Source organism: Puma concolor, chromosome E2 (assembly GCF_028749965.1).
Source record: "Puma concolor isolate L17-30 chromosome E2, mPumCon1.1.hap2, whole genome shotgun sequence".
Lineage (NCBI taxonomy): Eukaryota > Metazoa > Chordata > Mammalia > Carnivora > Felidae > Puma > Puma concolor.
Genome location: NC_141681.1, coordinates 47741210 through 47768303, shown reverse-complemented (window position 1 = coordinate 47768303; position 27094 = coordinate 47741210). Strand labels below are relative to the sequence as shown.

Sequence of the window (27094 nt, the reverse complement as noted above, 5' to 3'; positions counted from 1 at the left end):
GAGGACCGACTGCCCAGACTGCGGGTCCCGGGGCTCCCTGGGCGGGGCCGATCCCAGGGAGCCCCCCTGACTGCCTCCCAGAGCAGGGTGGGGAAAGGGATCTTAGCCCGCCGCCGCCTCCGAGCGGGCCGCCAGGTGAGCGCCGGGACAGGTAGGGACGCAGGTCGGGACGGGTGTCCAGTCCCACTCGCCCCCGGGGCGCCCGGGGAAGGACTAACGCCCCCGGGCCCCCGCGGGAGGGGCGGGTCCCCCCGGAGTCCTTGTTCCCCAGCGCCCCTTCTCCTGCCCTGCCCGGGTCCTAGGCTGTCCCAGCCAACTTCCGCCCCTTTAAGTCCAGAGTCGCACGGACGCACGTTTGAAAGCCCCAGGTCGTGCGGAAAGGGCTTAAAACGGGTCCTCTGACGCCCACGCCTTCCACCCAGCTGCTCCTGGGCAGAGGCCACGGTGGAAGAAACTCCCCCTCCCCCCAAAACGTACCCGACCAACACGTGTACTCCGCAGCCGGCGAGAGGCCAGACCCCTTTTACCAGCTCTGGTTTCTTCTGTTTCTTCTGGCTGGCAGCCCCTTCGCCAAATCGGTGAATCAGAAGGCTCAGAGCCCCGTTTCTCCATTTAGCAACTTGGGCACAGTTTGTTTTTAGCTGCGGCCGCTCCTCCCGATTTAAATTTTGTTCTTCTAAGTTAACTTTTGCAGCGTTCAGTAATATTTCTTAACGCTCCATATCTTGTTCTTTCAGTCTGGATCCTTCAAGTTTAGAGAGCATCTGTTAACTAGCAATTTTGAAAGGCTGCAATATTAGGCACCTACTTTTAAAATAAATACTTTTTTAAAGTGCCCCAGTACCACCCAAGAACAAAAGACAAATGAGGCAGACGAAGCTTTGCAGCAAAAACAGCCCCTTAAGCAACAGACCCCGGCCCCACGGCCAGTTAAAATTATTTGTAATTAATCGCACATTGCTCGCAGTTTCCCTATTGGCTGCTTTCATAACTTCAAAAAAGTGTTTTAAACGTCTTTCTTGTTCTTTGAAATATTTATAGGATCTGTTTGACTCCCCATTTTGTGAGGCCTGGCTGATGAATCTATTTTAATAATTTTTTTTTTCTTTTAATTTTAGAGAGAGCGTGAGCAGGGGAGAGAGGGTCAGAGGGAGAGAGACAGAATCTTAAGCAGGCTCCGGGCTTACATAGGGCCCTGGGATCCTGACCTGAGCCGAAATCAAGAGTCCAGGGTTCAACCACCCAGGCGCTCCTTCTTTAATAATATTTTGTAAGTTTATTTATTTGAGAGAGAGAGAGAGAGAGAGCGCGCGCGCACGCGCGCGCAAGTGGGGGAGGGGCAGAGAGAGGGAGAGAGAACCCCAAACAGGCTCTGTACTGTCAGCGCAGAGCCCCACGCAGGGCTCAATTTCACCATCAGTGAAATCATGACCTGAGCCAATACCAAGAGTCCAGTGCTCAACCCACTGAGCCACCCAGGCGCCCCAATATTTTTTAATAAAGTTTTTGTATTTATTTAAATACGAATTTTTTCATCCAATCAAGTTATAGATGTGATTCACAAATCAAATAGAAATGAGTCTGCCTTTTTATTTCCTATATATATAAAAGCAATATCTTTAAGAGCACGGAAAGGGGGAAGCAGTGTTTGATCTTTTTTATTTTATTTGGGGGGGGCAGTATTTTATCTTTTACTTTTTAAAATATTTTTTAAGTTTATTAATTTATTTTGAGAAAGAGAGAGAGAAGGGGAGGGGCAGAGAGAGAGGGATAGAGAGAATCCCAAGCAGGCTCCGCACCATTAGCATGGAGCCCGATGTGGGGCTCAAACCCACAAACCACGAGATCATGACCTGAGCTGAGACCAAGAGTCAGGTTCAAAGCCCGGCTCTGCGGCTTTTGTGTCAGGTGACCTTGGGTCCGTGGCTCCCCTTCTCCAAGGCTCAGTTTCCCCGGCTGAAAAATTGGTACCTCCCTCCTGGAGCTGTTCGTGAGGCTTCTGTGAGATTCGATAAAGCCCTTGCCAACGTGCCGAGAGCAGTTACTGTGCGGTTAACCGTAGCTGGTAGTTTATGAAGGCTTTTTCTTTCTTTTTTTTATTTTCTTGTTTCTTTTTTTAAATGTTTATTTTTGAGAGAGTGTGAGCGGGGGAGGGGCAGAGAGAGAGAGCTGGGGACAGAGGATACGAAGCAGGCTCAGCTCTATTAGAGCAGAGCCCGATGCGGGGCTGGAACTCACCACCCGTGAGATCGTGACCAATGCGTGACCTACTCACCGGGATAGTCAAATCTCACACCAGTGTGACTCAGCCCTGCCACCAAATGGGTCTGGGAAAGACTTCCGGTTTTCCAGGCTTTTGGATTTGGGGACTGGGGAGAGGAGATGGGGACCTGCACATTTCTCATTTTACGGAGAGGAAAATCCACTCAGAGAGGGAAGCCCGTTCCCCCAAGGTCATGAACAAGAGTTTGGGGTGGGGCTGGCCCAGGAGTGACTGACCATATAGAACCTGCGACACTCACCTTCCCCACAATGCCACTTTCTCTGCGGGCTGTCACCAGCAATTTCCGAAAGCAATGTCCCTTACTAGCCTGGTGATGCCTCCTCGCCCAGAAATATCACTGCTGCCTCCTGGGAATGAGATGATGCACAGAAAGAATTTTCCAGAGTGCCTTACCCAAAGAAAGCACTTGGCAAATGTGAATTATAATTTGCGCAAAGATGCAGTGAGACTTTACTTCCTGGGTTCAATAACATCAGTGGTGTTTATTGATAGCATTAATATTTTTTAAATTTTTTTTTCAACGTTTATTTATTTTTGGGACAGAGAGAGACAGAGTATGAACGGGGGAGGGGCAGAGAGAGAGGGAGACACAGAATCGGAAACAGGCTCCAGGCTCTGAGCCATCAGCCCAGAGCCTGACGCGGGGCTCGAACTCCCGGACCGCGAGATCGTGACCTGGCTGAAGTCGGACGCTTAACCGACTGCGCCACCCAGGCGCCCCAGATAGCATTAATATTTTTTAAATGGTGAATTATAACATCAATACAGAGAAGTATATAAAAGAGATGAACAGTTTAACAAATAATTGTAAAATATGGAACCAGGGCCCAGGTCAGCAGCAAGAACATCGTCAGCCCCCAGAAGCTTCCCTGTGGGCACCTGGTTAATAGCCCTCTCCCTCCCCACAGGGGAAACCAGCGCCCTGACTTTTACGATACTCACGTTCCTATTTTGCTCTGTTTTGTTTTGTTTTTTGTTATGTTTATTTTTTTTATTTTTGAGAGAGAGACACACAGAATCCGAAGCAGGCTCCAGGCTCTGAGCTGTCAGCACACAGCCCGACGCGCGGCTTGAACTCGCGAACCATGCGATCATGACCTGAGCCGAAGCCGGACGCTCAACCGGCGGAGCCACCCAGGCGCCCCTATTTTGTTCTTCTTTATATGGTTTTAGTACCCACGTGTGGATATTAACGACACTTTATTAGTTTAGCCTGTTTGCGAACTTTCTAAGAGTAGCACCATGGGTGGGAGTATATAGTTTATCATCCAAGCAGGAAACTTTAGAAGTAGTGGAGGTCTGGAATTACCCGAATTACCCTGGGGACCATATGTGTCGTAGACCAGGGCTGCCCCGCGCAATTCAAGCTGCCCGGGTGTCCCAGGACTCAACGTTCTAGGTGCCTTGCCGCCGTTCTGTGACCACCTTAATTTACTCCTACATCCTCCAGTGGATGGATGGGTCATTTCCAGACCGAAGCTGTCAGAGACAATTCTGTCATGAACATTCTAGTGTGTGTTTCCCGGCTCTGGGGTCAAATGGCTGGGTCCCGGGGCAGGCACACATTTTCAACTTCAGTAAAAAATGCCCATCTAGGGCACCTAGGTGGCTCAGCCGGTTGAGCGTCCTACTCTTGATTTTGGCTCGGGTCATGATCTCGCGGTTTGTGAGTTCGAACTCCACCATCGGGCTCTGCGCTGACAGTGTGGAGTCTGCTTCAGGGGCACCTGCGCGGTTCAGTTGGTTTTGGCTCGGGTGGGGTTGAGCCCTGTGGCAGGAGGAGCCTGCTTGGGATTCTCTCTTCCTCTCTCTGTGCCCCTCCCCTGCCCTCCCTTGCGCGCTCTCTCTCAAAATAAATAAACAAATATTGAAAAAAAACCTCAGAAAACAATAATCGTACTTTTTAAAGATTATTCGCTATTGACCTTTGTAACTTCAAATGTTATGCTTCACTTCTTTTTCTTATTCTGGCAACTTTTGAGTCCCGTGACGTGAAGCAGGTGAGCCAAGCATCTTGGTTTCCCCTCCTCCCGCCTTGGTTTCCCATCTTTTGTTCCTTGTACATTTATTTTCACAGTGTCAAGGTTGATAACATCTACAGTCTGTTCTGTTACCATATTTAAGTCTTAGATGCTTTCACTGTAGAGTTTCCAGGGTTTTCCTGACAGCTTCAGTGAGGTGTAATTTACATACCATAAAAGTCAGCCCTCTAAAGTGTGCAATTCAGTGATTTTTTAGTGAATTTACAGAGTCGTGCAGCTATCACCAGTTTTAGAGCATTTCTGTCACCTCCAGAATATCCCCTGTGCCTATTTGTGGTCACTTCCCCGTTCCCCAGCCCAGCCCCAGGCAACGACTAATCTTTCTGTAACTTTAGATATGTCCTTTGGGGACATTTCATGTAAATATATCATACAGTATGTGGGGTTTGTGTGTGTGGTGTGTGTGTGTGTGTGTGTGTGTGTGTCTGGCTTTTTTCACTTAGCATGCTGTTTCGGGGTTCATTCATATCGTGGTGTGTACCCATTCTTGGTTCTTCGTGCTGCCGATCAGTGTGCCGTTGTGCGGAGAGACCACGTTTTGTTTATCCATTCACCAGCGGACGGACGTTCGGATCGTTTCCAAATGGATAATGTTGCTGTGAACGTTTGCAATCAAGCCTGTGCGTGGACACGTGTTTTCATGTCTCGTGGGCAGGTAGTCTCGTGATAGAATTGCTGTGTTTCGTGGAAAGTTTATGCTGAGCTGTTTTTGTTAATGTTCACCTTTCAGAGAAACTGCCTGTTTCCCCAAGTGGCTGTCCCATTTCATGTTCCCATCGGCAACACGCGGGGGTTCCAGTTTCTCCGGGTACTGGCCAATCTTTTGAACAGTAGCCATTCCGGTGGGCCTGACATGGTGTCTCATCGTGACTTTAATTTGGAGTTCCTTAATGACTAATGATGTTGAGCATCTTTTCATGTGCTCGTTAGTCATACACGTATCGTCTTTGGTGAAATGTCTCCTCAAATTCTGTGTCTATTTTTAAAGTGGTTTGTTTGTCATACTGTTGAATTTTAAGTGTTCTTTATATATTCTGGATACGAGTCCTTTATCAGATACATGATTTGCAGACATAATTCTGCCACTCTATAGCTTGTCTTTTCATTTTCTCACTGGTGTCCTTTAAGCGCAAAAGTTTTAAATTTTGAAGATGTTTAATTCGTCCATTGTTTTCCTTATACGAATCACACGTTTGGTGTCGTATCTACGAAGTCTTTGCTTGACCCAAGATCATTAGAGTTTTCTCCTATTTTCTTCTAAGTTTTTATGGTTGTAACTCTTACATTCAGGTGTATGGTTTATTTTGAGTTGATATTTGTGTGTGGTATGAGATAAAGGCTTAAACTCATCTTTTTGCATGTAGATTTCCCATCACCGTTTGTTGAGAAGACAGTCTTTATGCTAAGAGACCAGATCTTTTTTTTTTTTTTAATTTTTTTTTTTCCAACGTTTATTTACTTTTGGGACAGAGAGAGACAGAGCATGAACGGGCGAGGGGCAGAGAGAGAGGGAGACACAGAATCGGAAACAGGCTCCAGGCTCTGAGCCATCAGCCCAGAGCCCGACGCGGGGCTCGAACTCACGGACCGCGAGATCGTGACCTGGCTGAAGTCGGACGCTTAACCGACTGCGCCACCCAGGCGCCCCCTAAGAGACCAGATCTTAAATGTTCTCACCACAAAAAAGAAACGATAATTAGGTGACATGATTGGAGGTGCTAGCTAATGCTAAAGTGGTAATCATCTTGCAATACATAAATGTATCAAATCAACACATACACTTTAAATTTACACAATGTTATATGTGAGGTGTATATATATATTTATATGTATATACTCAGATACATATATACATATACATACATGTGTGTACATATATATATATATATATATATATATATTTTTTTTTTTTTTTTTTTTTTTAAGAAGAATGTCCCTATTTTAGTGAGAATGTCTCTAGCCTCCAGGTCAAATTGATTCTTTTTTCTTGCATATTGTCAAATTGACATAACATGGATACAGTTAGTGTATATATTTGGACCACGATTTTCTTAAGCAGTTTTTTGTTTTTCCTGCAGTTTGTCAGAGCTTTAATTTTTCCCTTTTTTTCTAAATTGTTTTTTTTTTTTAAGTGTATTTACTTATTCTGAGAGAGACAGAGGTAGTGCAAACAAGGGAGGGGCAGACAGAGAGGGAGACAGAAAATCCCAAGCCGACTCTGCACTGCCCGTGCAGGGCCCAATGCAGGGCTCGAACCCATGAAACCACGAGATCGTAACCTGAGCCGAAACCAAGAGTCGGATGCTCAACAGACTGAGCCACCCAGGAGTCTCTAGGATTTTGTATTTTTTTCCAACGTTTATTTATTTTTGGGACAGAGAGAGACAGAGCATGAACGGGGGAGGGGCAGAGAGAGAGGGAGACACAGAATCGGAAACAGGCTCCAGGCTCTGAGCCGTCAGCCCAGAGCCCGACGCGGGGCTCGAACTCACGGACCGCGAGATCGTGACCTGGCTGAAGTCGGACGCTTAACCGACTGCGCCACCCAGGCGCCCCAGGATTTTATATTTTTAAGTTTTTCTAAGCGATCTCTGCAAAAGAACGTGGAGCTCAAACTCAAAACCATGAGATCAAGTCACATGCTCCACTGACTGAGCCAGCCGGGTGCCCCTTTAATTTTTCCCTTTTGAGAGAGGTATTTTCTGGGTTCTAACTCATCCAATCTACTTTTGGGGAATTTTTTTTCTTCTAGAAAACATTCTTCCTTTTATAATATCCTGTTCTTACGGTGTTTTGAGTATCTTCTCTAATCTAAATGTACCCAGGGCAAATGTACCAATTTGCAGGGCCCAATGCAAAATGCGTGTATGGGCCCCTTGTTTAGAAAGGATTGAGAATTTCTGGGGCGCCTGGGTGGCTCAGTTGGTTAAGCGTCTGACTCCTGGTTTCGGCTCAGGTCATGATCTCGCGGTTCGTGGGTTCAAGTCCCGCACTGGGCTCTGTGCTGACGGCATGGAGTCTGCTTGGGATTCTGTCTCCCTCTCTCTCTGCCCCTCCCCCACTTGCGCTCTGTCTGTCTCTCAAAAATAAATAAACATTAAAAAAAAATTTTTTTTAAATCAAAGTAACTGGTCTGATGGGGCCGGCTCAGTCGGTAGAGCACATGACTCTTGATCTCGGGGTCATGAATTCGAGCCCCACGTTGGGTGTAGAGATTACTTAAAAATAAAATCTTAAAAAATAAGTAACTGTTTTGAAATTTGGGGCTGTTATAAATATAGTCCTGCTTTCCCACTGGCTTCTTAGTCTAGTTGAAGGGATGACTGAGAACTGTGTTTGGGGACAGCACTTGGTGTTAGGAGGGAGAAGCCAGTCTTTGCTGGGAGTGAGCTCCCAGAGGCTTCATGCAGTTTCTTTATTTCTTTTTTTAACGTTTATTTATTTTCGAGGGAGAGGGAGAGACAGAGCGTGAGCAGGGGAGGGACACGCAGAGAGAAAGAGAGGGAGACAATCTGAAACAGGCTCCAGGCTCCAAGCTGTCAGCACAGCACCCGATGCGGGGCTCGAACTCACGAGCTGTGAGATCATGACCTGAGCCGAAGTCGGAGGCTTAACCACTCAACCGGCTGAGCCACTCAGGCGCCCGGAGAGATCTTTTAAAGTAGAAATGAGCAGTCGCCACTGAGGTCTCTCCGGCACATCCAGTCTGCCAGTCGTCATGTATTTGAATAAGGCCTTTCCAGACCATTCCTTCCAACCGAGCTGGCTTAGAACAGAAGAACCACCTTGCTGACATTTAGAATGGTGAAGAATAGGAGCGCCTGGGTGGCTCAGTCAGTTAAGCGTCCGACTCTTGGTTTTAGCTCAGGTTGTGATTGATGGGGTCTTGGGGGTATGGGTGGTGGTCGTGGGCTCCGGCCAAGAAAGAATTCTTGAAGACGTCTTTGGTGCAAAAAGGTGATTTTATGAAAGCCCGGGGACAAGATCCGTGGGCGGGAAGAGATGCCTTCATGCAGTTTCTTTAGAGAACAGTCCTCCAGTATGGTTTCGTTTTTCCCGTGGATGAATGTTGGGCAGCCGGAGACCTGTGTGGCGAAGCACGTGGGGAGCAGGAGAGGGAGTGGGGAGCCCACAGGCGCAGTCATTGCGAAGACGGGCCGACCTCTGTCCTCACTCTGCTCTCTCACTCTCTGCCTGCACACCTACCCCAGCCTGGCCCCCCTCGACCGCTGGCTCTGGGTCCAAAGCCTCTTGAGGTTAGGGTTAGCCTCCTTGAGGCTCCATTGTGCCCACTTTGAGTTTGACCCTGGCCCCTACACTTGGGTCTTTCTGGACCCAACACTTGGGCCCCTACACTTCTGTCTTTCTGGAAAACAGTGGCATTCCTTTTTTGTGGATGGGCTTCCTCCTGTTTACTTTGCGTTTGCATTTCTTTGCCGTCCATAGAGAGGACGCCCTTTGAGAGGGAGATCAGGCTGCCCAGATTCCAATCCCCGGTCCACGGTCTGACTGCTGTGTGACCTTTTGGGAGTCATTTTGCCTCTCCGGGCCTCAGTTTCCTCCTGGTGTGATCAACTGGGATAATACAGAAGTCACAAATGGCCACACCCATTCAGTTCCTGGGTCTGCAGATCTGTCTGTTATCTGGCCCATACGGTGCCTTAGTTTTTTTCTAATGCATTGCTAACCTTTAAAAATTGGGTGACTTCACATGGAAACTGGGGTTTCCAGTTTCTTTTGAACAAACTGGAAGATGTGGCCAAAGCAGGCCAACCTTCCTACTTGGCGGTAAAGGAGCCAGAGTACAGATTGGCACAGACTTCAGGCTGGCTGTACCTTCTGGTTTGCCAAGCACCACCACTCTCTTTCCTCCTACCCAGCGGCCTCGTTTAAGATACTGCCCATCCCAGGGGCGCCTGGGTGGCTCCGTCGGTTGAGCGTCCGGCTTCGGCTCAGGTCATGATCTCACGGTTTGTGAGTTCGAGCCCCGCGTCGGGCTGTGTGCTGACAGCTCGGAGCCTGGAGCCTGTTTCAGATTCTGTGTCTCCCTCTCTCTCTGCTCCTCCCCTGCTCATGCGCTCTCTCTCTCTCTCTCTCTCTCTCTCTCTCTCTCTTTCAAAAACAAGTAAACATTAAAGAAAATTTTTTTAAAAAGGATACTGCCCGTCTGGGAGTTAAGCGTCCTATTCTTGGCTTCAGCTCGGGAAGAGATCTCCCAGTTTGTGAGTTCGAGCCCCACTTTGGCTTGGTGCTCATGGGGGCAGAACCTGTTTGGGATTCTGTCTCTCTCCCTCTCCCTTTCTCTCTGCCCCTCCCTTGCTCCCTGTCCCTCAAAATAAATAAACTTTAAAAAAAAGAAAAGGATACTGCCTGTCTGTTGGAGGCATTTGAACTTGGTTTTCCTGGGATACCGTTTCCAGGGCATCGAGCACAGTATCAGGCACATAGGACTGTTACTGTTAAGAGGCCAGCCAGGGGCAGCAGTGTGAGTGGGGGCCCAAACCCAGCCCTTGCTCTCACTGCCAGGCCAGGCTACCCCAGGGATGGATTCACCCAGAAGGGATGGCTTTTTTTTAAAGCTTTATTTATTATTATTTTTTTTTAGTATTTTTAAAGTTTATTTATTTATTTTGAGAGAGAGAGAGAGAGAGCACATGTTGGGGAGGGGCAGAGAGAGAGTAAGAGAGAGAGAATCCCAAGCAGACTCTGCAGTATCAGTGCAGAACCCGATGGGGGACTTGAACCCATGAACCTCGAGATCATGACCTGAGCCAAAGTCGGCCGCTTAACCGACTGAGCCAAGATTTTCTCTCTCTTTTCTTTTTTTTTCTTTTTTTAAGGCATCCCTTCCAGGGGTGCCTGGGTGGCTTGGTCAGTTGAGCATCTGACTTTGGCTCAGGTCATGGTCTTGAGGTTTGTGAGTTCAAGCCCCACATCAGGCTCTGTGCTCACAGCTCGGAGCCTGGAGCCTGCTTCGGATTCTGTGTCTCCTTCTCTCTCTGTCCCTCCCCTGCTCACACTCTATTTCTCTCAAAAATAAATAAGCATTAAAAAAAATGTTTTTTTTTTTAAATAAAAAGGCATCCTTTCTGGATGGCTCAGTTCGTTAAGCATCTGACTTTGGTTCAGGTCATGATCTCACAGTTCGTGGGTTTGAGCCCCACTTCCGGCTCTGTGCTGACAGCTTGGAGCCTGGAGCCTGGAGCCTGCTTCAGATTCTGTGTCTCCTTCTCTCTCTGTCCCTCCCCCACTTGCTCTCTCTCTCTCAAAAATAAACACTAAAAAAATCTTTTTTGAAATCAACCCAAAGACTGATAAAAGCCAGCATAGGCCCTGATTATCAGCAGCTCGTCTGACTTCTTGAAAGGGAAGCCACATCAAATCTTTGAACCTGCATGTAATTCTTAAGAGCAAAGAATTCTGATCTCGGCTTATTGAGAAACAACATCAGCGCTATGGTTCAAGAGCAAAGACTTAAAATTAATAAAGGAAGATGTCAGGTAGGGGAAACTCCCCCGAGGGCACGAAAAACAAGCCATTCTGTCAAAAATTAAAAAGACAATTGACAACACGTGGTCCTGGCAACTGCACCTAGACTGAGAACACATCGTTGAAGGGACTGAGAACGGCCCATTGTTGCCGAGAAAACCTATTGGGTGTTTTTTTGTCAAGTGAAATATACACTTACTGTATGATCCGAGAATGTCCCTCCTGGGTATTTGCTCATGAAAAATGAACATGTATGTCCATACAAACACTTGTACCTGAATGTTCATTGCAGCTTTATTCATAATAGCCCCAAATGGGAAAGAGCCCGATGTCCCATCATGGTGAGTGGATAAACAGATTGTGGTTTATCTGCTCGATGGAATACTCCTCAGCGATAAAAAGGATCCAAGTACCGACTGACGCATGCAACAACGTGGGCGGATCACAGAGACGTTATCCTGAAGGAAAGAAGACACAGGGGAACATACTGTATGTACAGCCAGAGTCCAATCGGGAGACAGAAACCAGGCAGTAAATTGAAGGGAGAACGTTTAATAGACAGAATTATTAATTATAGCAGGGAAAATAGCTACTAAGAAATGAACAGAATGCTAAAGAATATAGAAATAGCAGAGATCAGGAGCAGTACCACCTCTGTGATCCAAGACTGAAAGCTTGAGGGCGCCTGGGTGGCGCGGTGGGTTAAGCCTCTGGCTTCTGTTCAGGTCATGGTCTGGCGGTCCACAAGTTGGAGCCCCGCATCAGGCTCTCTGCTGTCAGCACGGAGCCGGCCTCAGGATCTTCTCTCTCAGTCCTCCCCCACTTGCACGCTCTCTCTCAAAAATAAACATTAAAAAAAAAAAAAAAAAAAAGACTGAGAGCTTGAGAAAGATGACAGTCCCAGACCCTGATCTCATTCGAGAACTCTTGGAGGAGGCTCACAAAGGGCATAGGGGCCGCCCCCAGCCCCGGTCGTGCTGCACCTTGAACTTGATGGAAAGGCCCCCCTCCGGAACTTGCCAGAAGTCTGTCCAGCGGGATGCTGGGGAATGCAGTTCGCAAGAAGTGGGGCGCTCGGGGCAATAGGAAACCGCCTGAGGGGGGGCACCAGGGGACGGCGCTGGCCGCGGGGTGCTGGCAGGCACGGCAGAAGCTTGCACGCTGCAGGTGCCTGAGAAGCTGCCCTGGGGCGACGAAGCTGGAAGGAAAAAAAAAAAAAAAAAGAAGAAGAAAGAAAAAAAAAAAAAAAAAGCCTTCTGCCTGTCGTGTTCCTCTGGCGCCCTCTACTGGGGAAATTCAACCTGTCAGCCGGCACAGAAAAGTTTAAATGGCCAAACTCCAGTTTGGCCAAGGGGGAACTATGAGGCAGTATATGCCTCTGTGGATTCGCCTTGGGGAGAGGGTACCCAGGGGAGGGGAGTGGGCACATGTGAAGCTCCCTGCCCCGTCTGAGCTCTGCCAACTCCTCACAGCACCCGCGCTGAACGGGTATGTTATATGATTCCATTTGTATGGGATTCTAGGAAAGAATGTTAAGCATATGATCTCATGGTTCGTGGGCTCGAGCCCCGCTTGGGGTGAGCCCTGCTTCTCTCTCTCTCTCTCTCTCTTCTCTCTCTCTCTCTCTCTCTCTCTCTGCCCCTCAGTCACTTGTGCCCTCTCTCTCCCTCTCACAATAATGCTAAAATGCTAAAATTTTAGCCTGGGTGGCTCATCGGTTGAGCGCCTGACTCTTGGCTTCAGCTGGCGTCATGATCTCGCAGTTTGTGGGTTCGAGCCCCAGGTCAGGCTCCAAGCTGGTGGTGTGGAACCTGCCTGGGATTCTGTCTCCCTCTCTTTCTGCTCCTCCCCTACTTGCTCTCCATCTCTCTCAAAATAAATAAAAATTGAAAAAATTAAATAATCTTTAAAAATGATGCTAAAATTGATAAAGGTAAAATCAATACAAATTCAGTAATAAAATTAATGAAGGACGAACATCCTATAAAATGAAGACCACTTAATGAATCATGAGCCTTGAAAATGAAATTCTAGGAGCTCCCGGGTGGCTTAGTCAGTTAAGCGTCCAACTTCGGCTCAGGTCATGATCTCATAGTTCTTGAGTTCAAGCCCCACATCGGGCTCTGTGTTATCAGCACAGAGCCCCGTTCAGATCCTCTGTCCACCTCCCTCTCTCTGCCACCACCCCCCCCCCCCCCGGTGCGCTCGCTTTTTCTCTCTCTCTCAAAAATAAACATTTAGGGAAAAGAAAGAAAGAAAATGAAATTGTATTATTTGGCCTTTGACAAAAGTAGGCTTTAGCTGGAGAGACTGTATGGAGATAGACAAGAGCCTGCCAAGCCCCAGCTGTTCGAGGCTCCCCATCCCAGGCGCCAGGCAGGGGACTGAATAAGCCCTCAGATGACCCAGCCACACCCCTGCCGGATGACAACTGCACTCCAGCCCCCGAGAACTGCCGACCTGCGCCCAGGCAACTCCCAGAGCCAGAAAAAAAAAAAATCATAAAATAATGGTTATTGTGAGTGGACTCCAGCAAACAAACCATGTCAATGGTGTCATCACTGAGTCATGGAGGTATTTTGGGGCAATATTTTCCAGTCACTATAAAAAGGCCACTGGCCCCACACAATTTGAGGAACTGCTGAGGAGAGAGATAAGCGAGCTTACTAGTTTCTAGGGACGCCTTTGCTTTAAATAGTCCCATATTTTGTTTGGCAAGTCTGGGGAGAGCTTCTCTGACATCTTTTTGTCCCTTTCCGTGGACTACCCTCTCTGCTTATTGTTAGGGTTTCTCCTAAACCTTTTACAGAAAAGACTCAAGCTGTACAGCCTGATGAATATTTAACACACACATATAGCCAGGCCTCGGGTCAGGAAACGGAAACAAAATCCTTTCTAAATGAGTACATCTCTGCCTGCTTAGAATTTCTTTTTAATATATATGTATTTTGGGGGCGCCTGAGTGGCTCAGTCGGTTGAGCGTCTGACTTCTGCTCAGGACATGATCTCATGGTTTGTGAGTTCGAGCCCCGCGTCGGGCTCTGTGCTGACAGCTCGGAGCCTGGAGTCTGCTTCGGATTCTGTGTCTCATTCTCTCTCTGCCCTTACCCCGCTTGTGCTCTCTCTCTACGTCTCAAAAAATAAAAAATGTAAAAAAAAAAAAAGAAAAAAGCATATATGTATTTTTAAGTTTATTTATTTATTTTGAGAAAGAACGCACAAGCAGGTGAGGGGCAGAGAGAAGGAGACACAGAATTCTGCGCCATCGGCACAGAGCCCGATGCGGGGCTTGAACTCACGAGCCCTGAGATCATGACCTGTGCTGAGATCAAGAGTCGGATGCTCAACCGACTGAGCCACCCAGGTGCCCCTGCCCAGTTAGAATTTTTAATGCTGCCTGAAATTCTCTTAGCAGAGATTTTTTTTTCTTAAGATTTTATTTTCAGGTAATCTCTACACCCAACGCGGGGCTCAAACTCACAACCTCGAGATCAAGAGTCACAGGCTCCACCGAAGGAGCCAGCCAGGCGCCCCAATGGCAGAGAATTTGTTGTTGCCCTTCAGCACATGTGGTCACCATGAAGTGGGCCATCGTGTCATCGACCACAATCTCAAGGTGCAAAAGACTCCGGATGGTTAAATAAAATGAAATAAAGGTATCACACCAACAAAAATACCTATCGTCAGAATAGCTAAAACGTGGAAGCGGCCCATGTCCAACAGCCGATGAATGGATCAGCAAAATGGAATATTAAGCAGCTTAAAAAGGAAGGGAATTCTGGGACGCCTGGGTGGTTCAGTCGGTTAAGCATCCAACTCTTGATTTTGGCTCAGGTCATGATATCAGGGTCGTGGGATCAAGCCTCGAGTCGGGCTCCACGCGAGGCATGGAGCCTGCTGGAGACTCTCTCTGCCCCTGCCCCACTCTCTCATCAAATTTTTTTAAAAAGGAAAGGAATTCTGATTTATGCTACAACACGAGTGAACCTTGAGGACATTACGCTAAGTGAACAGGCCAATCACAAACCGGTGCTGTATGATTATTCCTCTTACGTGAGTTACTTAGAGTGGTCGAAATCATACAGACGAAAAGGACAGTGGTTAGCGGGGGCAAGAGGGAAGGGGGTGGTGGGGAATTACTGTTTTACAAGGTGAAAAGACTTTTGGAGATGGATGGCAGGGATGGTGACACGTTAATATATTTAATATCACTGAACTGTACACTTAAAAAGGGTTATGATGCTAAACTTTATGTTACATGGGTTTTACCACCAAAAAGAAAACGATGGAGAAAAAGAATTAGCCCCGTAAACAGGCAACAAATATAAATAAAGTAGATTTCTGAATTAAAAAATGATAATATGCTAGTAGTCAGTACTTAACAACAGCATTGTTCGAAAACAAAAAATCAAGGGCGCCTGGGTGGCTCAGCCGGTTAAGGGTCGACTCTTGATTTTGTGAGTTCAAGCCCCGCATTGGGCTCTGCGCTGTCTGCAGGCTGACAGCCTGCTTGGCATTCTCCCTCTCTCTCTGCCCCTTCCCTGCTTGTCCTGCCTCTGTCTCTCCCAACATAAATCAGTAAACTTAAACAAAAAATCAAAGAAACCAAAAACACATGCTATTCCCGAATTACGTTTCCTAGGCTCAAAGGAGATAAATACGTTTCATAGGCAAGGAAGTGGGTAGTTGGGATTGGAACCCAGATTGGTCTGTGTCTGCACTCAGGGTGCCTGCTGTTTCTTACCGGGCGGGGGCTCTTTTGGCTTTTGGGGCAGGACAGTTCTCTGTGGAAGGTACCATCCCACACAGTGCAGGTCACTGAGCCTTGTCCCATTTAGTTAGTGCTGCATAACAGACTACTCAAAACATAGTGACCTAAAACGATAACCTTTATTTCACGGCTCTGGGGGTTGGCTGGGCTCAGCTAAGCTGTTCTTAGAGGCTCACACGCAGTGCCGTCTGACAGTGACTGGGGTTGGGTCACCTGAAGGCTTATTCGCCCCTGTGTCTAGCCCCCGGGACGTGACTCAAACAGCTGGGGCTCCCCAGACTTTTCTCCGCCTGAATTCACGGGGTCTCTCCAGTGCGATGACTTCAGGGCAGCCAGACTTAAGCAATGACTCGGGCAGGGGTGTCCTGGAGCCGGCTTGTGAGACCAAGACTGTGGGCAGCTCTCCAGCCCCACAGTTCGGGGACTTCATGTTGGTAGCTTGCGATGAGCGGCGGCGGGTGCATTTGCCCAGACGTCAGTAAACGCTATGGACCCAGACTCTTTTTCTCCTCCTTGTTAACCATTTAGCCCGCGCACCCACTGGAGTCAGGGCTCCCAAGGCACCTGTCCCAAGAGAGCCAGGCAGTGACCTGTATCTTTTACGACCCCGCCTTGGAAATCCCTTAGCGATGTCACATCTGTGGTGCTCTGAAAGTTGAAGCAGTCACAGAGGTCTGCCCGTGTCAAGGGGAGGGGTGTGGACTCTTAATGGAGGGCAGTCAAGTCACAGAAAAGCATGTGACGTAGGATATGTCACTATAGCCATCGTGGTCTGCAGAGCGTCACGGGTCCTGGAAACTGCCTGCCAGCAGCATCCCCTGGTCGCTGTGCCGGCCAGTAAAATAACCACACCCCTCCCCCCCCCCCCAACATACGCAGCCCCAAACACTCTGACAGCAGGGCATTGTTGTGCCTTACGTGTCCCATACTGGCTCAGCCAATAGTTGGCATTCAGCCGTGTGGTTATTATGGCCATAAGGCTCCTTATGGCCCTTTAAGCAATTTGTTTTGTTTTTAAATGTGTATTTATTTAGTTTAGAGAGAGAGAGTGCGCGCGCGCGTGCGCACACACACACACACACACACACACACGGGGGAGGGGCAGAGAGCGAGGGAGTCAACAGAATCCAAAGCAGGTTCCAGGCTCTGAGCTGTCAGCACAGAGTCCAGCACAGGGCTCGAACCCACAAACTGTGAGATCATGACCTGAGCCAAAGTTGGACGCTTAACCGACTGAGCCATCCAGGCGCCCCCCACTCCCCCCCACCCAGACAAGCATTTTGTATACTCAGGGCTCGTAAGGTACATCACTTGAAGGTCCTTGCTCCTTGGCAAAGTCTGCCCGCACTCATCTTGTGAGGAGGCCACCCCAGCTCCAGAGATCCCTTGTTCGCCAGTGTCCAGCACATTCTTTTTTTTTTTTTTTTGATCAGCACATTCTTAAGGAGAGCCAAGCCAGGAAACCACACTCTGATGAGTTTCACGTCCATGACAGGCAAATTGGTAAGCTTGGTATTAAATTGTTGCTAATTATTAATGCAACTAAGAACCACTTGGGGAAAAGCACACCCTGTCTCTTGAAGCCTGTCTTATAACCAATCACCGAATCAGGGTGAAGGGGGGTATCAGGACCCATGTGGGTGGATCACTAGCCCGACGCAGGCTTCTTAACAAAACCTTAATCAACTTATTTAAAAATAATAACAGCTGTCAGGAGTTGAGCACCTCCCGACGTTAGACAACATAACAACATAACAAGCATTAGATCGTTGGAGCCTGTTAACCCGGGGCAACCTCCTGTGATCGGTTTGCCCATTACACAAGATGATGGGATTCAGTGAGATGACCCAGCTTAAATGCGCGGCACAGTCGCTTAATAAAGGCCCAATAAATGTCACCAGATGAAAAAAATCATAGCTAAATGGCTCTTCGTCATTCTTTTATGATGGGTAATAATAATAGCAACTAACATAATTTGGCGTTCAATGTTAATTTAATGTCACTCATTTCTGAGACACAGCGGTTTTTCTTAAGTGCTTTACAAACATGAACCCGTTTCGTCTTTACAACAATCCCGTGCAGTAGGTACTGTTACCATCCTCGTTCTCAGAGAAGGAAACGGCACTAAGAGGTTGAGTGATGTGACCTCGGTCACATAACCACCTAGCGGCAGAGCCAGAACTTGAACCCAGGCTGGCCAGGATCCAGCCACAAGGTGTTTATCGCGAGGCAGTTCTGCCCCGATGGAGAAAATGGAATGAGTTTCTCACTAGGTCTTGAGCTCCATCACTGAGTTCTTGCTAAATAAAGGTGTTTCACCTTGCCGTGCCTCAGTTTCCTCATCTGTGGAGTGGGTTTCTGATGTGATGATTCATTTGTTCATTCCGTGAACATCTGTTCATTGAACACTTACTATGTGTCAGGCACTGGGGTGGACGGTGTGGTGTGTAATATACAAAAGAAACAATAACTCTTCCCCATGGTGATTATAATGCAGTTAGGGAGACAGGCAATAAAGAAAGTAAAGTAGATTATATATACTTGTGTGTGTGGTGTGTTAAGAGGTGATAAGGGCTTTAGAGAGGTATAAAATAAGGATAAAGGAAGGGGGAGTAGGTGGTGATCAGGAGGCCCTGAAATTGTAAACAAGGCGGCCAAGGATGGTCTCATGGAGAACTTGACATTTGAGCAAAGACTTGGAAGTCTCGAGGTGAGCCTAGAAATCCTCTGGATCCGGGTGGCAGGAACAGCCCATGCGAAGGGCCTGGGGTGTGGGGGCTGGTGTCGCTGGGCAGAGGGGGTAAGGGGGAGATGAGGGCAAGGAGGTGATGGGGGCAGACTGTGTGGGAGCTTGTGGGCCACAGTGAGGACTCTGCCTTTATTCTGAGTGAGGTGGAGCCCGAGGGGGGGGGCGGGCTCTGAGCAGGACAGGGACAGGACCTGACTCGGGTGCTCACCCCGACCTGGCTACTAGTGAGGAACAGACACCTGGGGAAAGAAGCAGGGAGACAGTGATGAGCCAGGTGGGAAGTGTACGAATGGGCAAGATTCCCCAAGGGAGTGAGTGGTGATGGAGAATACAGGAGGTTCAAATACCAGTCCCTGACGTTGCCAGATCAGAGGGAGGATGGACAGTCAAGGAGACTCAGCAGGAGCCACCAGGCAAACTCGGAGGGGTCCAGAGGTTGTGGGGCTTGGAGCCAAGTGAAGAGGGAATAACCCTCAATGGCAAGTGCTGCTCAACAGGTCCAGCAAGGTGAGGACTGAACTCTGACTTTGATTTAGCACCGAGGGGGTCACTGGTGACCTTGGCATGTCAGGGGGGCGAAGCCTGATTAGACAAGATTTAAAAGAGAACAGAAGTAGAAAATATGGAGGCAGAGACTGGAGACAGCTTTTTTGAGAAGTTTCACCATAAAGAGGAGCAAAGAGGGGTGCCTGGGTGATTCAGTCGGTTAAGCATCCTACTTCAGCTCAGGTCATGATCTCACGGTCCGTGGGTTCGAGGCCCACGTCGGGCTCTGTGCTGATGGCTCAGAGCCTGGAGCCTGCTTCAGATTCTGTGTCTCCTTCTCTCTCTCTGCCCCTCCCCTGCTCATGCTCTGTCTTTCTGTCTCTCAAAAATAAATAAACGTTAAAATTTTTTTTAAAGAAAAACATTTAAAAATTAAATTTAAAAAGAGAGAGAGAGAGAGAGGAGCAAAGAAATGGGGCCAGAGCTGAAAGGGGAGGTGAAGTGAAGAGAGGGTTTGTTTTCAGACGAGAGGGATGACTGTGTGGACTGCTGAGAATGATCCAGTGCGAAGGGGGAATCCAAGGCGTGGCAGAGAGTGAGGAGAACTTGAGACTGAGGCCTGGAATGAGCGGGAGGGGTGGGAGCAGGCTGAGCCGGGGGCTGGGGGTGGGGGCTGACGTTTGCAGGGCAATCAGAGGGGAAAGCACAGAGGCCACGGGGCAGGTAGCTGGTAGATTGGGTGATGGGTACGTGTGAAAGTTCACTTCTCATTGCTTGTATTTTTTTCTGCAAAATAAGAAAGCAAGGGGAAAGTGAAGAGGTGGAAGGCAGGGTGTGATAAGCTAGGCTAGCGCTGGGGGAGAAGGTGCGAAATAGTTATGTATAGAGAGGAGGAGCCTGGGCTGGCCCGTGTGGGTCAAGTTCACAACCTTGAAGTGAGACCAGCCAGTGGAGTTGTGTGTTCTTTGGCGACCTTAAAGTTGGGTAGGCAGGGGGCTGATTGAACCAAGGTCACGTGTCGGAGGAAGCCGGAGGCCAGGATGTATGCAAAGAATGTTTTTAACGAGTATCTGAGCAGTTTAAACTGGATAAGGAAGACACGAGGACTTGGGGGGATGAGGGGCAGTGAAAAGGATGTAGACACAAAGGATGGGGGAATCACAGTGGGCTGGAAGGATTGTGGGGGTCTGGGGCACTGGAAGGAAAGAGCTGGAGAGAGAAAGGGTGATGGTTGACAAGGAGATTGAGGTCTTGAAGAATCTGTGGTTATTGAGACAAGGTCTAGGTGTGACCATAGAAGGGAGAAGAGAGCAGGTCAGAGAACAGAGAGGCCGGTGGCCCAAGGAAGGATCATATACCTGGATGTGGAAATGACCAGGGATGTTGAGAAGAGCAGCGTGGGTGGCAGTGAGCCTGAAGCTAAAGTCATGAAGTGAGTAGTGATCTGGGTCAGCAGATGGTGCACAAGGCGGCCTAATGAACCGCCTATTCTGATGACACAGGAATCATAGCTGGGGAGTTTGAGGGGAGGATGGGAGAATGGTCTGGAAGTAGCACCAAGGAGCAAGATTCACCCATTTGGAAGGGTCACAGGAGAGCTGGGTTTTGGTGAGAGCAAGATGACAAGAATGTTCAGCGAAGAGAGCAAGGAAATGGGTTTTGCTGAAGACAGTTAAGAAGTTCCAAAGGCCCAAGGAGTTGGGAGCCGGCTGGGCGATGGGGGTGGAGATGGTTTCCTCCTCGGTGGGTTTTTCTGTGTGTTCGTGGTCATACACGTAAACTGACTAGCCTGACTCAAGTGCACCGGCCAGACATGGAAGCCGTGGTGAGCGGTAGTGGGGGTCATGGTCAGACCAGGGGTATTTTGCTCGAGGGGGAAAGGTGGGAAACCGATCGGCCCAGAGCCAATGAACGGTCAGGAAATAGGTACCCGGTTTTCACGGCCCTAGCAGTCCCCTGGTCCTCCACCGGAGCTGGTGGGGTCATGGTCAAGCTGCAGGGACCTTGCGTCCTGGGAGAGATGAAGGGAGGCCAAATTGCCCTGACCTGCTGACCCCTCTCGACCCGCAGGATTCCGGCGGCCTGAGATGGGCGCCCGGCCTTCACGGCGGCGGCTGCCCGCGGACCAGCCCATAGCCTTGGACGCGCTGCCCCCGGAGCTGCTCGTGCAGGTGCTGAGCCACGTGCCGCCGCGCGCATTAGTGACGCGCTGCCGCGCAGTGTGCCGCGCCTGGCGCGACGTGGTGGACGGGCCCACCGTGTGGCTGCTGCAGCTAGCCCGCGACCGCAGCGCCGAGGGCCGCGCACTCTACGCCGTGGCCCAGCGTTGCCCGCCCAACAACGAGGACGAGGAGTTCCCGCTCTGCGCCTTGGCGCGTTACTGCCTGCGCGCACCCCTCGGCCGCAACCTCATCTTCAACTCCTGCGGAGAGCGTGCGTGCCGGGGGCGGAGCCAGGGGCGGGGCCGGGGAGACCGGAGTGTTGGGGGGGGGGGCCGAGCTTGGCTTAGTGGGCGTGGTCAGGATAATGAGGCAGGGCGGGGCCGGGCAGGCAGCCAGGGGGCGTGGCCGAGGGAAGAGGAGACTGGGAAACTGGCCAGGGTGGTGGGGGGAAAGAGATGGACTGGGGCGGGGGGTGGGGGCAGGTGCTGTGGGCAGTGAAGGAAGACGAACTGGATGGGCGAGAAAGCTGGAGGAGCCAAGAGTCGGGCCCCGGCAGGAATGACACGTGCTTGGACTGTAGATACAGTGGGCGGGGTTAAAGGGGGAGGAGCCGGGGAGGACTCGGGGAAAGCCAATTGGGTGGCTGGCGGGGGCGGAGCTTGCATGGAAATATGAGGCCGCATTGAGAGCCTGTGGGGAGGGGGAACTGAGCGAGTGGGCGGGCCCAAGGCAGGGGGAGCCAGGAGGCTGCCGTAAGAGGGGATGGGACCTTGATGGCAAGAGCCCGCAGTTAGGGAGAAGTCCAAGTGGGTAAATGAAGTAGATGAAGGGAGACAGAACTGGAGGCGGGGCCGAGTGGGGCTGAGGACGAGTTGAGTGGAAGGGCAGGGCTGAATGACGCGGTGGTAGGGTGGGAACAGGAATGCCCGCGTCTGGGAGGCGGGGCCAGAGTGGAAGAAACCGGGGGCGGAGCGCAGGAGGGAGGAGTCGATGGGCGGGGCAAGCTGAGCTGTGGCGGGCGGTCGGCTGGGCGAGCGGCAGGTGAATTCCTCGTCTTCAAGGTTGTTGTATCCCACAGAGGGCTTCAGAGGCTGGGAGGTGGAGCACGGCGGGAATGGCTGGGCCGTGGAAAAGAACCTAACACTGGTGCCGGGGGCTCCTTCCCAGACCTGCTTCGTGACTTCTTTCCAGTGAGTGGCCCCTGATCCCTGGGGCAAGGGCCCTGAGTTGGGAAGGGGACCCCACCTACATCCTCTCTTTCCCTCATTGATTTACTCAGTCAAATATTTGTTGAGGGCCTGCCAGTACCAGGCCCTGTTTTATATGCCAGAGAGATACCAGGAAAATTCAGAAATGCGGCGGGGGAGACATTAAACACATAAAACAGTGAAATAATAATGACAACAAAACGACAAACATTTACATATAACTCTTTGAATCCTGGCAACAGCCCTGTGACACAGATAGTATGATTATCTCCACTTTATAACAGGCACAAAACGTAGCCAACATCTAGTAAATGGCGGAGCTGAGATCTGGGCCCAGGTGGTCTGGCGCCAGAGCTTCTGATGGTGATAAGTTCTATGAAGACATCAGAACAGTTGACTGGTTGATTCTCTCTGTTCTCCTACCTCTTACCCATTTTCCTTGTTCCCTCCCCCCATATTCAACCATTCTCATGTGGCATCATCCAGCTCGCTAGTAGTTGCCAGTATATTGGGCATGAAGTGATGTCTCATTGACGTTTTAATTTGCATGTTTTGATTTACTAATAATTAAGCATCTCTCCAAGTGCTTGTTAGCCTTTTGGAATCCCTCTTTTGGAAATTGCCCATTCATCTTTTCTATTAGGGTTGATGTCTTATTCTTGTTATACGAGAATTCCTCGTATATTTTAGCCCCTTGTCCGTCCTGGCCGTCTACTATCTGTATCAACTGTGTCCCTGGTGTTCTTGGTTGTTATTTTCACATATCAAATGCATTGCTTTTTTGCTTTAGAATGTGTTTTTGAAATTTTGGGTAAAAAAAAAACAGTCCCTACCCAACAGTATTCTCTCATAGTCTCTTCTAGTAGCCTCATAGTTTTATCTTTCACGTTTAGATCTTTAATCCACCTTTGAATACGGCGTGCCGCTTCTATCGCTAACGAAGTTGCCAAATATACCTAGGTCTGTCCCCGAGCACTCTGTTCTCTTCCGCTACGCTATTTCTATTATGACGGCATGTTCAAATTAGGGGGGGACTGTTTACAGAGGGGTAGGCAGACCACAGGGGAGACTGCGTGAACCTTAGGCTAGTAACAGTGAGGGGAAGGGGCATTACCAGCCCTGGGCCTGACAAAGGTAAGGGGAGGACGCAGCTCCTAAACCTGAGACAGAGAAGGCTGTGAGGAGAGGGTCCCGTGGAGCTGTATCCTTTCATGAAGAGACGTAGCAGTCCCACGGTGATCCATTGGGAGGGAGCCAGGAGGCCACATAACCTGATTTTACTCTCCTCTCTCCCTTCCCTCCTGCTAGAGCTTCCCATCTGGGAGGTGGGACCCATCTGGGACCCAACAGGAAGGGGAGAGCAAGGGAGACCAGTCCACACAGGCAGTACACCCTCAGACTTGGGCCCCCGCACTTTAGGAGACTCCAGGATTGCCCGCTCAATGTTGAGCATCCATTTGTACTCCTGTCGCAGTTCCCACAAATGTTAGGGACATACAGGTCAGCCTGTATCCGGAGCCTAGAGCCTGGTGGAGAATGGTGGAGGGGATGTGAGAGGCCAATGGGATTGCCCAGCCCATCATATATCTTGTCTAGTAGAGCAAACCCCAAGGGAGGCTTCTTGGAGGAGGTGATTTCTGGGCTGTGACTTTCTGCCTCATCCCTACACCATCTCCTCTTTCCAGATGGTGCTTCAAGAGGCAGCTTGTGGACTTGGTGATGGAGGGGGTGTGGCAGGAGCTGCTGGACAGCGCCCAGATCGAGATCTGTGTGGCCGACTGGTGAGGAGAGAATGGCAACCTGCCCCAAGCGTCACCCGTGGTGGCAGCAGTCGCACAGAAGGGGTTCACCTGGGCCCCCATCAACCCCCTGGGCTGGCCACTGCTACTGTGCTCCTGGAGTGAGGCTGAGGTGGGGGGAAGTGATGCTCTCACAGTTGCAGAGGCAGGGAGGGGCAGGGTTTTGATGAGCCCAGAGCCCCCACTCTGCACTCTTCCCTGTCCCCCGTCAGCAGGCCCCAGGGTTGTTGACATGGGGGCCATTGGCTGGTGCCCCATCTCGCCCACTCCTCCCTCATCGCCCACACTCAGTACGGACCCTAAGGGTTTATGGACACCCAAGGCCCCAGGAATCTTTGGAGCACTGTGCCCTGAGAACTGAGACTCAGGGGGGCAGAGTTGGGATGGAGGCACTGGTTCCAGAGCACTCGGGCTCTTCCTTCAAGCTCTCAGTCCTCCATCAAAGTCTGGTTTCTTCCCTGGGGCTCTGGCTCCTCCCCAGAAATACCCAGGCTTCTCCTCCCCTGGGGGCGGTGGTTCCTCCCAGACACACACACACACACACACACACACACACACACACCACAAAGCCTCTAGAATCCACCCCAGGGGCACCCAGGCTCTTCCCCGCAAATTTCCAGGATTGATCTCTCCATGTGCAGGGTGGGTGTGTGCGACCCTCACCCAAGTGCAGGGAGGCTTAGTCCTCAGCCTCCCTCTCCCGGCCCCAGAGACCGGGTGGGTGGCGGGGACATCAAGGCTCACCACGACCTGGCAGGTGGGGTGCCCGCGAGAACTGTGGCTGCATCTACCGGCTCCGGGTCCGCCTCCTGGACGTGTACGAACACGAAGTGGTCAAGTTCTCGGCCTCCCCCAACCCGGTCCTTCAGTGGACTGAGAGAGGCTGCCGACAGGTGGGTCCAGACTGCCTTGTGCCAGACACAAGAGGCCACATCTTGTAGGAGTGCAGTTGTATGAAATGTCCAGAATAAGCAAATCCCTACAGAGAGAAAGCAGACAGACTAGCGATCGCCAAGGCTAGGGGAAGGGAGGGATTGGAAGTGACAGCTAACGGATATGAGGCTTCTTTCTGGGCTGATGGAAATGTTCCAGAATTGGATAGTGGTGATAGTTACATAACATTGTGAATATAGGTAAAAGCCACTAAATTGTGCAGTTGAAATGGTGCATTTTGTTAGGTGAATATTATCTCCGTAAAAAAGTTTCGCAAAGGATAAGAAGCGCCAGAAGCCAAAGATCTTCCATGGCCCACAAGGCCCCACGTGATCTGCCCCTTACCTCACTGACCCATCTCCTGTTCTCTCATTTGCTCCAGATACACTTCTACCCCAGGGCTTTTGCACTGACCGTTCCTCTGTTCCAAACACTCGTTGTCTGTGTCCTAATCCCCGCATGGCTCTCTCCCCTCCTTTGGGTTTCTGCTCTAGTGTTGCCTTAGTGATGCCTTTGCTCACTCACTTTACAACCCCACCCTCCTGCCTACCTTACCCTCTGCCTCTTACCCCCAGCTGTCTTCAGGGTCTGAGTCCCCGACTAGACTGTCAGGTTCACCAGGTTGTTCTTCGCTGCTGTAGCCCCAGCACCTAGAGCAGGGCCTGGTACCTACTTGATCCTTGGGGCGTGCCTGTTGAGGTGGAGGAAGGCGGGGCCCCACAGCTCCTCAACCTCCCGCTCTCCTTCCCCATACAGGTGTCTCATGTCTTCACCAACTTTGGCAAGGGCATCCGATACGTGTCTTTCGAGCAGTATGGGAGGGACACGCGTTCCTGGGTAGGGCACTACGGCGCCCTCGTGACCCACTCCAGTGTGAGGGTCAGGGTCCGCCTGTCCTAGCCGACCAGCCTGAGCCAGCCTTCCAGAGTGTACTGCCGTCTGCCAGACATCATCAGTCAAAGACAGCTTTGCAGTCGGGAGCCGGATGCCTGTGGACAGTGAGGGTCCCATGTGGCCCATTCCTGGCACACCTCCAGTGAACCCCACTTGCTGCTTCAGCATGGTATCACACATGCTGTGTAAGAAACCAGGGATCTAGGGCGCCTGGGTGGCTCAGTAGGTTGAGTGTCTGCCTCTTGATCTCAGCTCAAGACGTGACCTCGTGGTTTGTGAGATCGAGCCCTGTGTCGGGTTCCGTGCGGACAGTGCAGAGCCTGCTTGGGATTCTCTCTCCCTCTCTCTGCCCTCCCCTCGCTCATGCTCTCTCTCTCAAAATAAATAAAATAAAAAAGAAAGAAACAAAAAGAAACCAGAGGTCCAACAAGACTGCTCACAGCTTTCTGGGGTAGAGGGTGGGGAGTCAGGGGGTAATCAGAGAGGTTTCCTTTGCAAATTCTTTGCTTAGATACGTGGACATCAGTTGGTAGCCGGGGTCAAAAAACAGGCCAAACCAGGATTTCTAATCGTAGGGAAAGCTGCTGACCGTCTGGGGTAAGCCAATCGCTGGCAGGGAGTTGGGAGTCAGGGTGGTCTGTCCTTGAGGTGACCAACAGGGATATCAAAAGGAACCCTTTCTGTGGTTTTGGGAGTCTCTGGGGTTCAGCTGTGGGGCCCTGGGCAACCTCTGTGGGCACCACCCATCGGCACCTGCCCTTTGGACCAGGCTGAGTCTGGTCTGAAACTTTCAGACCAGTCCAGACCAGTCCAGACCACGCCCCCCACCCCGCCTCCTACCTCAGGCGCAGCTCCCCTCCTGCGGGGTAACATACCACTGGAGCCAGTGTGCCACAAGGGAAAGCGCGCCTGCCAGCCTCCCCTCGTGTCTCCTGCCATCTCCCCGGCTGGGCACAGCCAACACCCTGGCTCCATAAAATTGGTGCGAAACGTGAAGTGATGGGGGACCACTGTCTGTAGTCAATGCCCCGTCTGCCCCCAGCCCTGATCCTAAGAGGCCTTGTGGGATATTTCCAGCCGTGAGAACTTCAGGAGGTATGCTAAGCTCCATGCAGGCCCTGTTCTTTAGTCCAGGAGGAAACAGGCTCAGAGCTTACATGACCTGCCCAAGGTCACCTGGGCAGTAAGCAGGGAAGGCAGGACTTGCACAGAGCCGTGAGAAGGACGACTCCCAAATCTTAAAGTCGAACATGGTCAAGCGCGTGATCAGGTGAGGT

At 50.4% G+C, this 27094-nt stretch overlaps 1 protein-coding gene across 2 annotated transcripts; it reads left to right on the top strand.

Annotated features, from left to right (window-relative positions):
* Window positions 1-26237, top strand: FBXO17 (F-box protein 17). Of its 2 annotated transcripts, XM_086689714.1 has the most exons (7): window positions 10-135; window positions 14249-14431; window positions 20892-21254; window positions 22062-22173; window positions 23877-23972; window positions 24748-24883; window positions 25680-26237. In XM_086689714.1, the coding sequence occupies exons 3-7, from the start codon at window positions 20909-20911 to the stop codon at window positions 25821-25823; spliced, it is 834 nt and encodes a 277-aa protein (XP_086545840.1). In that variant the 5' UTR covers window positions 10-135; window positions 14249-14431; window positions 20892-20908; the 3' UTR covers window positions 25824-26237. The 2 variants fall into 2 exon arrangements, with proteins under 2 accessions (XP_025770410.1, XP_086545840.1); XM_025914625.2 differs by lacking the exon at window positions 14249-14431 and having other exon boundaries at window positions 1-135.
* The last annotated feature ends 857 nt before the right edge of the window (window positions 26238-27094 follow it).